Raw genomic sequence first — 10,570 nt, 5'->3', positions numbered from 1 at the left:
TTTCCTGTGTTCAAAACTGTGACAGTATGAAACTGTTTTGCTATCAAATACATATATAAACTGATTTTTTAAATCATGTATTTAAGTCACTGTGCAATTATTTGAAATGTTTTGGAGAAAAATAAAGCAATCAATAATATTTTTTTCAGCATGAGCCCGACACCCTTTTGCAGTTTCAATATCCACATTAATTTCAGCGCATGAAAGGGGTCCGATGACCAATTTTCTCACCCAGAATCATGTCACTAGTGTCTGCATGGACATCCACATGTATTAGGCCCACCGGCCCATGTCTGAACAGCAGAAATAGCAATATTTCATACTAAATGTGAGTTAGTTTCGCAAAATAAGGAGGGAGGCCTCTTGTGTTTGCACTAACCTCTCAGCAAGTGCTTGTAGAATTGGGTATGCAATTGTATGATCACCTCCTGGGAATCCAAGACAAGTGTAGAAGTAACATATTAAAAATAAATTCAAAACCGATCCATGTATTCCTGCATATAGAAAATGTTTTTTCACCAAGTGTAAGTGGGATGCAGCCAGTGGCCACAATTTCACGGTAAGCCTTGTGTATTTTTTTGCAGGTGTCCTTCAGGTGAAAGAGGTTGACGTTAACATCACCAATATCTGCCACCTTTAGTGATTCGTATGGGGCCGCTCTTGTCCAGCCATTGTACAACCTTATCATAGTGGATTCTGCCCTGATGTGCCTCGGACCGAATCTATATTGAGTACAAGGGACTCTGCAAGTCATTTTTTGTTCATGAACATTTCAACCACATCAAAAATGATGTATTGTGTTTAGCATTCTGTGCTGGAAATGACATTTTAAAGATTTTACAGCTTGACTGGAAATTACATAAATATTTAAATTTACTATTATTAATTATATAAACATTTATCAACAATTTTAAAAAGGGTTATATGTTTATATATATATATATATATATATACATGTATATACTACATTCTTATTAAAAACTGAGTTACTTGTATTACTTTTAACTACTATATTGAATTTTTAATATTTATATTACATTTTGAAAATACATTTGTTTAAAATATATTTAAAAATAAATCAAATATATACAAATAGTATGTTTTATTATAAGCATGTCTAAATACAAATATTATTAAAATATTTAAACATTTAATTACTATTCTTTATTACATTTCTTTATTTTTAAAATACTTATTCATTTTTTGAAAGTATATTACATGTTATAAAATTTTATTTTTAAAATACAGAAATGTCTAAATGTAATGTTTTATTATAGGAATTTATGCCTATAAAATGTATATTTAAATACAATTTATACCAAATTTATAAAATATTTATAAAAATTAGTTTAGTTAATAGAATAAAGATTAGATTAATAGAATATGACATGTTTTTTTTTTTTTTGTTGTTGTTGTTTTTTTTTTTTTTAATATTATTAATGATGTTCTGCATAGTTTAGCTCCGACACTAATTAAACACACCTGAACCAGCTAACCAAACTCTTACCGGGTATACTAGAAACTTATATATTACAATGATAATATACTGCAGTGTAAATATTAATATCTATCACAAAACTTTTTTATTGTCATATGCAAAAGACAAGAACACATTATTTCAATACTATTCTAATTCTTTATTATTTTTGGCTTTTCAGTAATTTCCAGCCTATATACAATGAAGTCAGCATGCATTCAAAAGTCACCCTGTTTACTTTTAATGCACATGCACAATGACTGGTCTTACTATATAATTCATCTGAACATGTTCTTCCAAAGACTGTCATAGTGAACTTCTCCAAAAATAATCACTTGCTCTATCTCTGAATTTACATCAGAAATCCCAATTACTTTTTCAGCCTCTCCAACCAACTCTGTTCTGGTAACACACACATTTCATGATGCAATCTGTTACCAAAAGTTAAAATCAAATTTGTATTGAATATCCTGTCAGAAAAACATCAACAGTATAATTTATTCTGCATTGATTTGCCTTCTTTTTTAAGCAATATTCATTAAACTGTGATATACTGTGGATATTAATGCATTAAATTATGCATGAATTTGTACTTGGTTTAAACTGTTATCCTAAAGAGTCACTAACAGCATAAAGTATTCTTAATGTATAGTGTAAAGTGCAAATGCCATACTATCAAAATGTCAGTGATAGATAAAAGTGCTTCCACGGTCTACTAAAAATAATTGGTACTGAGCTGTGCTTGTTTCTCCAGTAAACACTCACTCACTCACATTCACAGACACTATGGCTCAGTGTAGTGTGCTAGCAGGGATTTCCACTGCTCATGTCCGTACATGAGGAAGCTGACCGCAGTGTGGAGATCCTCCAGGTCTATGTTGGCGAGGAAGCATCTCTGGAGTTCAGCTTCCACGGAGCTCCCGCTGGAGCCTCGACCCTTCAGCAGCACCACAGCAGCCTGACACAGCAGCCAGTCAGTCAGCTGATCCATTCTGGCCTGATCCAAGCTGGCCAACACACGCTTTCCCCACAGGCTGATGTGCAGCATGTTAGCAGCCACACGTGCACTGGGGCGCTGCAAATCATCAGGGACATTATGAAATGTCAGTGTAATTTTTATGACCGGTACAGATTATGATTATGTTGTATCCAATAACACATGCAGAAATAATTTTGTGCTTAAAAAAAAAAAAACTTATGTTGTATCAAACATAATAACAAATATAATAAATAAATAATAATAAATTAAAATTGAATTCAAATCGGTTTAAATTAAATGACATGAAATTCAATTTAATTAATAATAATAAAAAAAATAAATAAATAATTAACTGTTTAAAAAAACTATTTATGCAAATCGGTTTTGTGATCTGAATAAAGGTCATATTTAAAAATTTAAAAAAAATAAAAAAAAAAAATATATATATATATATATATGTTCTATATTATAGATCTATATATATATATATATATATATATATATATATAGATATATATATATATATATATATGTTTATACCTAAAATTTTTTTTTTAGCACCGTCAAGATTAAAATATTTGGCTAAATGTTTTTTTTTTTAGCACCGTCAAGATTAAAATATTTGGCAATATATATATAAAAAAAAAATATAGTTTTTTTTTTTGTTTATGACCTAAATTTTTTTTCTTTCTTTCTTGTTTCCCTGTGTTTGTAAATGTTGTTGTAAAAAAAACTTGCAAAGAATGCTTTAATGAAATGGAAAAAAAAAAAATTTTTTAAACAAATTATGTTCTGATATTATTTCAATAATAAAAAATAAATAAAAAAAAAAATATATTATATATTATATAATATATATATATATATATATATATATATAATATATAAAATTGGGTTAAAAATAGTATGTATATAATATAAATTATGTAATTATTTAAAATGACAGCAAACTTTTTTTGTGATTTAGTCATGTTTTGTTAATGTTAATAAAACATTAAAAAAATACACTACAAAATCTCAAGCAATCTTTAATGACATGAAACAAAAACAAATATCGTGAACACAGTTGCCAGTATATTTCTTGGTGAATATTATACCTTGCAAGTGTTTCTGCATAGCAGCAGCTTCACTACTAGCTGTACATCCTCAGGTACAGCAGCAGGAAGTGGAGGAAGCTGTTTTTCCTGATAAGTGCGTCCCTCCAGCCCCTGTGAGCTGTAGAAGGGGTTCGGCTGACCGAAGAGCTCATAGGCGATGGCCCCTACAGCCCAGGCATCTGCTTTACTGTAATCGATCATCACCCCTGGACCTGGAACTGCTGTGGCCACCTAGATGATCAAGAAAGCATAAATATCCTTCATTTGAATAATATAAAATGTTCATTATATGTCTTTTTATTAGCCAAAAGGTAAGCAGCTTAATTATTAAGCAATGTTCTAGGTTTAATACACAGTGCATGGACAGTTCTGATCGACTGTCAATCACTTTCTGTGGAAACTGACAGCATAAAAAGTTTGAAAAGTTTTGAAAAGTTTGGGGACAAATATTTTTTTCTTATTATTATTTTTTTATTCAGCAACAACACATTATACTGAACAAAAAGTAACAGTAAAGACATTCATGATGTTACTCTTTTTAAATTTCTATTAATCAAAGAATAAAAAATGTCTACAGATATATTAAGCATCACATCAGAGAAGGCGTCTCATGTTATACGCATGTTTTTAACATAATAATAATAAGAAGAAATGATTCTCGAGCAGCAAATCAGTATATTAGAATGATTTCTGAAGGATCATGTGACACTGAAGACTGGAGTAATGATGCTGAAAATTCAGCTGCGCATCACAGAAATAAATTACATCTTAAATTAAGTTGTAATAAGTTTAAGTTGTAATAATATTTCACAGCATTACTGTTTTTACTGTATCTTAATCAAATAAATGCAGTCTTGCTGAGCATAAAAGACTTCTTTCAAAAAATATTAAAAACTCTTGCTGTCCCCAAACTTTTGAATTCTAGTGTACATATATAAAATGCTTTGCAAACTTATGCAGAATGTGTAAAAATATAATATATTTTTAAAAAATATATATTTTCCTTATACATTTTAAAATGTGAACTTTAAAATTATAGATGGAAATATAAAATTTAAATTAAAATGCCAGTAAAACTGTTTGCCGGGCAAGTAGAAATTTGAATTACTGGCCTGAAAAGACAAGCAGAAAAAATCCTTAATATTGAGCCTGGACACTTCAAGAGTTATTCCAGAAGTTTCTCACCTCAGGTGCCATCAGACAGGTGTTTCCCCCTCTGTTAACCCACCGGCTGTCAAAGGGCAGTTTGAGGCCCAAATCTTCTGCCAGACAACAGCCGAAGTCAGTGATCACCAGTCTGGGACACCCGGCTTTAAAATAAAAACACATTACGTCAATGTTACAATTAATGTGATTATACCAATTACCTATTGCTGGCATAATGCTGCAAGTCTACATTGGCCTATGCTGTCTGCACCGTCTAGGGACCCTTACCTCTGTCAAACTCCAGGAGCACATTGTCTGATTTGAGGTCTCTGTGAGCAATGCCCTGTTTGCACATGTGATCCACCCCTTCCAGCAGCTGCAGCAGCATGAGAGACGCCTGCATCCGGTTCGGCACACACACCTCCAGGTACTGCCGCAGGGTGCATGGGTAACTACAGCACAGACACATCAATCATGACTTTACAGGTAAAAAAAAAAAAAAAAAAACAAGCACCATTCATGAAAATGAGCCTAAAGTCACAAGTGATGTCAATAAGTCAATTCTTTTTATTTTTATTTATTAATTTTTTTTGCATGTAATGAATAGATATATTTAACATATTCTAAATTAAACAAAAAATCATATAGAAATAGTATATAAGTATATAAAATATTACGTATTATTATATGCATTATGATAAAATAATATTATTTATTTTCAATTATTTATTTTTATTTTTATGTTATTTTCATAATAAATAAATATTAACTTAATGATTCTGATAATAATTATTATTAATAATTATTAATATTAATTATATAATTAATAATAATAATTATTATAGGGACGCAGATGGATTTTAGTAGTCTGTTTCTGACACATGCTTTACCTTGAATAAATCAAGTTATTGTCCATAATAAAGTTAGATATGCCAATCCATTTTTTGTCCATTTGGCATTGCAAATAACAAAAAATAAAATAAAGGAAAAATATAACTTTAAACGTAACTTCGTTTCTTCATTAATAAACAAAATATTTTATTCAAACAAACTTAAGAGGTACGACCACAATTTCTTGCACCTTCAACACAGCACGCACAGCACGGTCAAAAAGTTAATTTGACCTTCCATTGCGCACCTGTACTCTAAATACTCATATGACCTCTAGTGTCAAAAACACAAATTACAATAAAATGGCTCCAACAATTATAATTATTCATTTATTGTTTTCAACAAATAATTTTATTATTTTCAAAATAAATGAATATTTTACTAAATAATGATTTTATTCTGTTTTATTTCATTTATTATTTTTTATAACAAATACATATTTATAATAAATATATATAATAATAATAATTGTTATCATTAATTATTATTAATTTGTATTACTCTTTTTATTTTAGATATTTATGTTTATAACAAATACATTTTATAATAAATAAATAAAATTATTATTTATATTTAATTATTTTTATTCTTATTTTATTGTATTTATTATTATTACTTTTATAACAATACCTTTTTATAATAAATATTACTTTAATAAAAATTAAATATTATTAAATATTTGTTTTATTATTATAATATTGTTTTTATAACAAATACATAACAATAATAATAATAATTATTATATATTAAATAATAATTTATATATAAATATATTAAATAATAATTAATAATTATTTTATTTTATTAAAAAAGTGCTTTCATGATTCCTCACTTCTTCATGACCAGGAACAGTGTACGATTACTGCCCAAACCCTGTGGATTGAGTCTGGCAGGCAGGACATCGGGGTACTCCTCCTGAGCTCCAGGCAGCAGCGGGACCTCAGCAGTGAAGGCCCGGTACACTGTGATCACATTGGGATGAGCGGTCATTCTTTTAGGCACTGTTCCAAACTGGCTGTAAAAATAGTAAAGTCACTGGCAATGATTCAGTCTATTTTAAGGCCATGATGTACAGCTAAAGTTTACATATGAACTCACCCATCCAAAGCAATCTCTCCTTGCTCTTTTGTTAGGGCCTGTGGACATGCAGGAACCAACTCCATGGACATAGAGCGAAGGATGGCATCACTTGATGAACCACCCTATTAAACAGTATCAAATGTTCATTAAAAAAGCTGTTGATGTATTCTGGAATACTGTATCGTATATGCATTCTACACAAAATCTATTCCGAAATAGAATAATGCTAAAATGGTCTAAATTCTCACCCCAATGTTCCACATCATTTTGATAGCTAAAGGAAAGCTGGGTGTAGCAGGAAATCTAAGCGTTCCTGCTTTCTTATTGTCATCATCTGTTTCTTTCTGGTTCAGTTCCACCAGTGAATACTTCCCGCTCTCCACAGGGGCCCCGGACGGAGCCGCTGCCTCATACACTGCTGCATTGCAACCTTTCCCGATCTGTTTCCCAATCACGTAATCCTCCAACTTGTACCCTGATGTAAAGGGCTTCAGGGGGGTCTGGAACTTCTTCTTTCTAAATACAGCCTACATCGAAAAAATTACATTTTTATTATTATTATTATTTTTTTTAAAAATACACATGTAATTGCAGCTGACAATTTTTCATGAGTTTATTTAAATAAATATGAATGGAGGCATTGTATTCCTAAATAATAGCATGCACTTACTGACAAATTATAAATGCATTATGGATACATTATGGATACATCTGATAAGCTGTAATTTGCACATATTTATAATATATTTTGCATATTGTCCAAAATTGACTAGGTCTAATAAAATTTTTGAAGTAATTAGTAATCTGATGAAATAGATAATACCAATGACATGTAAAAACATGAAATTATTACTATGGTACAGTTCAGTAATTAGACTAGGTTAATTAATAACCTGTTCCTTTCTTAATTATGTTTCAATGACATTTATGTGAACAAAATTTGGTAATATTACCTGTACTGAGTATAATATATAACAAGTAAAGAATGCAACATTGTAATATTATATTAATATAACAAAAGTAATATTAAAAGTTAAATTAAAATAATATTTGCATTACCGGTCAAAGTTTGGATTAAATACGTTTTTTAGTGTTTTTGAAAGAAGTCTCTTATGCTCACAAAGAATGCATTTTTTATTTTTGTTTTTTTGATGAAATGTGAAATATTATTGTAATAAATGTTTTGTATTTTAATGTCACAAAAGGTAACCTATTCCTTGATGGCAAAGTCATTTATATTTTAACTACTTTTACATTTAAGCTTTTAGCAGACGATTATCATTTTTCATGCATTATTTGATAATCAACTACGACCATGCTCTACCGTTTAAGTTACAGGAATGCTCAGTTATTATTATGCTATATCATTATTATAATTAGATACACAACTGTAGTCATTGTTGTGTTCTTGTGATGGTGTTTTTCACCTGTATCTCCTGACACAGAGCAGCGCTTGTCCTGTCCTCCTCCAGCTGCTGTTCAATTACCCCCAAGCCCACCCCAAAAGCCAGGAAAACAGCCCTGTTTCTGGGTGCACCACCTCCAGCCACTCTCCTGAAAGCCCCGGACTGGAGCTGGGCGGCCAGCCCGCTGAGAGACAGGCGGAAGAAGCGGTACCGACCGGGCAGGAAGGTCTGCGGCTGGACGGTGCGGGTCGGCCGGGACACACGCAGCCGCTCACCGCGGAACTTCGCAGCCACACGGCCGGCTGGTTTGAAGAGCCCCAGCTGGATAAGCGACCTCCCTAGCTCCAACCCCCGACTGAGAGCATGTTTCACTGACATTTTGAGCCGAATGGAGAACTAAATTTCACTTTTACACTTCTCCCTACATTAAGGACAGTGTTTATGTAACGCTGATTGGACGATGAGACGTCACTTTCTGTTTACAGCTTTCAAAATAAAAGTCACAGGAAACGTATTTCACAATAAAAGTAAAGATCCCACATCTTTTATTTAAGATAAAAGTATAAATAAAAAGTTCAAAGCGGTGAGTCAATTATTAAGCACACAACACTTAAGAATATGGTTATTGTTTATTCGTTTAAATTTTTTTTTTTTTTTTAATTGGGAAATAATACAACTATACATCCATTCAATACATTTTAAATCTGTTTATCCTGTACATCTGGCTTGTAACGTGGCTTATAGCTTCATTTATATTACAGTTTCGAATTGCCAACAGTGTTTTCTGTTGCCCTCAGGTCATCAGGGCCAAATGAACAGGGCAGGAGCTCCTCCACTGTCATCACTTTGTAAGATCCGTCAGATTTTGACAGATAAACGTCCCACTGTGAGCCAAACTGCAAGACAGATGACATAAAAACAGTCTGTTGTATGGCAGTATCAGTGGAAGCTGAAACATTATTTGTCCATTACTCACATTCTTTTGTAATTGTTCTTTGTTATAAGCAACACCTAAGGCCACACCTAAATTCATAGGCATTTCTTTTGTTTCCAAATGCAGTTTGTCATTGCTGACTCATGTTTGGTTCTGACTCACTACTTTTCACATATCACATTTTAACTGCACATCTGTGTCTTTATAAATTACAGTAATCACAATTCAATTCACTGCATCATCTGTATAGCGCTTTTTTTATACAATCATTGCATAGCAAAACTTTAAAACAATGTTTACAATATTTTGTAGCTATCAATGATGTCTTTATAAATTACAGTAATAAAACAATGAAAATTGTCAATGTGTGATTTATTTTTTGAAGAGCTGACCTCTATATTGAGCTGTCTTCAGGGTCAATGTGGAGAATTAAATTTGTTTTATAGGTGGATTTGCTCAACACTACTTACTTATACTTCAATCAATACATACATATAGCTATATACTGAAATACCTTGCAATTGCAATGGCTTTGAACCTGGTATGTCCCTCAGACACAGCTTTAGAGATAGCAGTCCTCTCAGCACACAGTCCAAGAGGGTAGCTTGCATTCTCTACATTACAACCTGTTAAGAAAACAGTCCTGTATTTGTACATAAATTCATGCCTCATATTGCCTGTTCTTTTTGGGATTCATTTTAGTATATGTATTACTGGTGATTCATTGGTACCATTCAAAAGTTTGGGGTCAGTAAGATTTTCCTTTAAATAAATTAATACTTTTATTCAGCAGCCATTAATGATCACATGAACCTTCATGAAAATTCAGATTGGCCATCACAGGAATAAATTACATTTCAAAATATATTAAAATAGAAAACATTGTTTTAAACTGAAAATATTATTTTAAATTGCAATATTTCATGATATCAGATTTACTGTTTTTGATCAAATGAAAACATTGATGAACATAAGAGACTTCTCATGAAAGAGAGTCTTTCAAAATGTTTTTTTTTTTTTACCAACCTAAATTTAGATGTATGTACAGTATAGCACTCAGATAAAAAAAATACACATCATATATTCTCATTAAAATTTTTGTGTCCCCTCACCTGTGAACACAGTTCCATTGCTTGTTAAGACAGCTGCTCCAACTCTGAACTTGCTGTAGGGACAGTATGCCTGATTTCTGGCTTCCTGAGATTTCCGAACAAGTGCTTCTGGGTTATAGCGATTCATAATGCTGCTAACTGGAGACTCTGTTTAAAGAACCAGGCACTTCATGTCTTTAAGTCACAAGTTGTGTAAGTGTGTGTGTGTGTGTGTGTGTGCGTGTGAGTGAGTGTGTGTAACTAAGGAGGAATTAGTGATGCAATGACTCTTTGACACTTTAGCATGGAGTAATTTGATGGAGCAATGTCAAAATTCCCATTTACTTAATAATTCACATAGATGACAAGCTCCAACTGAAATTCCACGAACAGGATTGTGCATTGCACCTTTCTGACAATCATTAGACAGACCACCGTCAACATAATGAACAAAACATTTTCACTTACC

General features: G+C 31.7%; 2 protein-coding genes across 2 annotated transcripts; both read right to left on the bottom strand.

The window, feature by feature from the left end:
• Window positions 1-1,616: 1,616 nt before the first annotated feature.
• LOC109081627 (serine/threonine-protein kinase PINK1, mitochondrial-like) lies at window positions 1,617-8,555 on the bottom strand. The gene is made up of 8 exons (XM_019096604.2): window positions 8,098-8,555; window positions 6,919-7,197; window positions 6,689-6,792; window positions 6,423-6,605; window positions 4,988-5,151; window positions 4,739-4,863; window positions 3,554-3,784; window positions 1,617-2,552 (listed from the first exon to the last, which is right to left on the bottom strand). The coding sequence occupies exons 1-8, from the start codon at window positions 8,452-8,454 to the stop codon at window positions 2,262-2,264; spliced, it is 1,734 nt and encodes a 577-aa protein (XP_018952149.1). The 5' UTR covers window positions 8,455-8,555; the 3' UTR covers window positions 1,617-2,261.
• A 131-nt stretch (window positions 8,556-8,686) lies between these two features.
• On the bottom strand, window positions 8,687-10,347 carry LOC122144992 (cytidine deaminase-like). Its single transcript, XM_042756218.1, has 4 exons — window positions 10,123-10,347; window positions 9,510-9,636; window positions 9,173-9,174; window positions 8,687-9,046 (listed from the first exon to the last, which is right to left on the bottom strand). The coding sequence occupies exons 1-4, from the start codon at window positions 10,247-10,249 to the stop codon at window positions 8,832-8,834; spliced, it is 471 nt and encodes a 156-aa protein (XP_042612152.1). The 5' UTR covers window positions 10,250-10,347; the 3' UTR covers window positions 8,687-8,831.
• Window positions 10,348-10,570: the final 223 nt, after the last annotated feature.

The sequence above is a fragment of the Cyprinus carpio genome, unplaced genomic scaffold (genome assembly GCF_018340385.1).
Source record: "Cyprinus carpio isolate SPL01 unplaced genomic scaffold, ASM1834038v1 S000006815, whole genome shotgun sequence".
Lineage (NCBI taxonomy): Eukaryota > Metazoa > Chordata > Actinopteri > Cypriniformes > Cyprinidae > Cyprinus > Cyprinus carpio.
The sequence above is the reverse complement of the archived record's forward strand: the minus strand, read 5'-3'. Positions and strand labels throughout refer to the sequence as shown.

Excerpts from the sequence above, each read along its gene's own strand:
- LOC109081627 (XM_019096604.2), bottom strand. The coding sequence starts at position 8,454 with ATGTCAGTGAAACATGCTCTCAGTCGGGGGTTGGAGCTAGGGAGGTCG. Across the intron at positions 3,785-4,738 it reads CCTGTCTGATGGCACCTGAG|GTGGCCACAGCAGTTCCAGG; the intron begins GTGAGAAACTTC and ends TTGATCATCTAG. Across the intron at positions 2,553-3,553 it reads TATGCAGAAACACTTGCAAG|CGCCCCAGTGCACGTGTGGC; the intron begins GTATAATATTCA and ends GATGATTTGCAG.
- LOC122144992 (XM_042756218.1), bottom strand. The coding sequence starts at position 10,249 with ATGAATCGCTATAACCCAGAAGCACTTGTTCGGAAATCTCAGGAAGCC. Across the intron at positions 9,637-10,122 it reads CAATGGAACTGTGTTCACAG|GTTGTAATGTAGAGAATGCA; the intron begins GTGAGGGGACAC and ends TTTTCTTAACAG.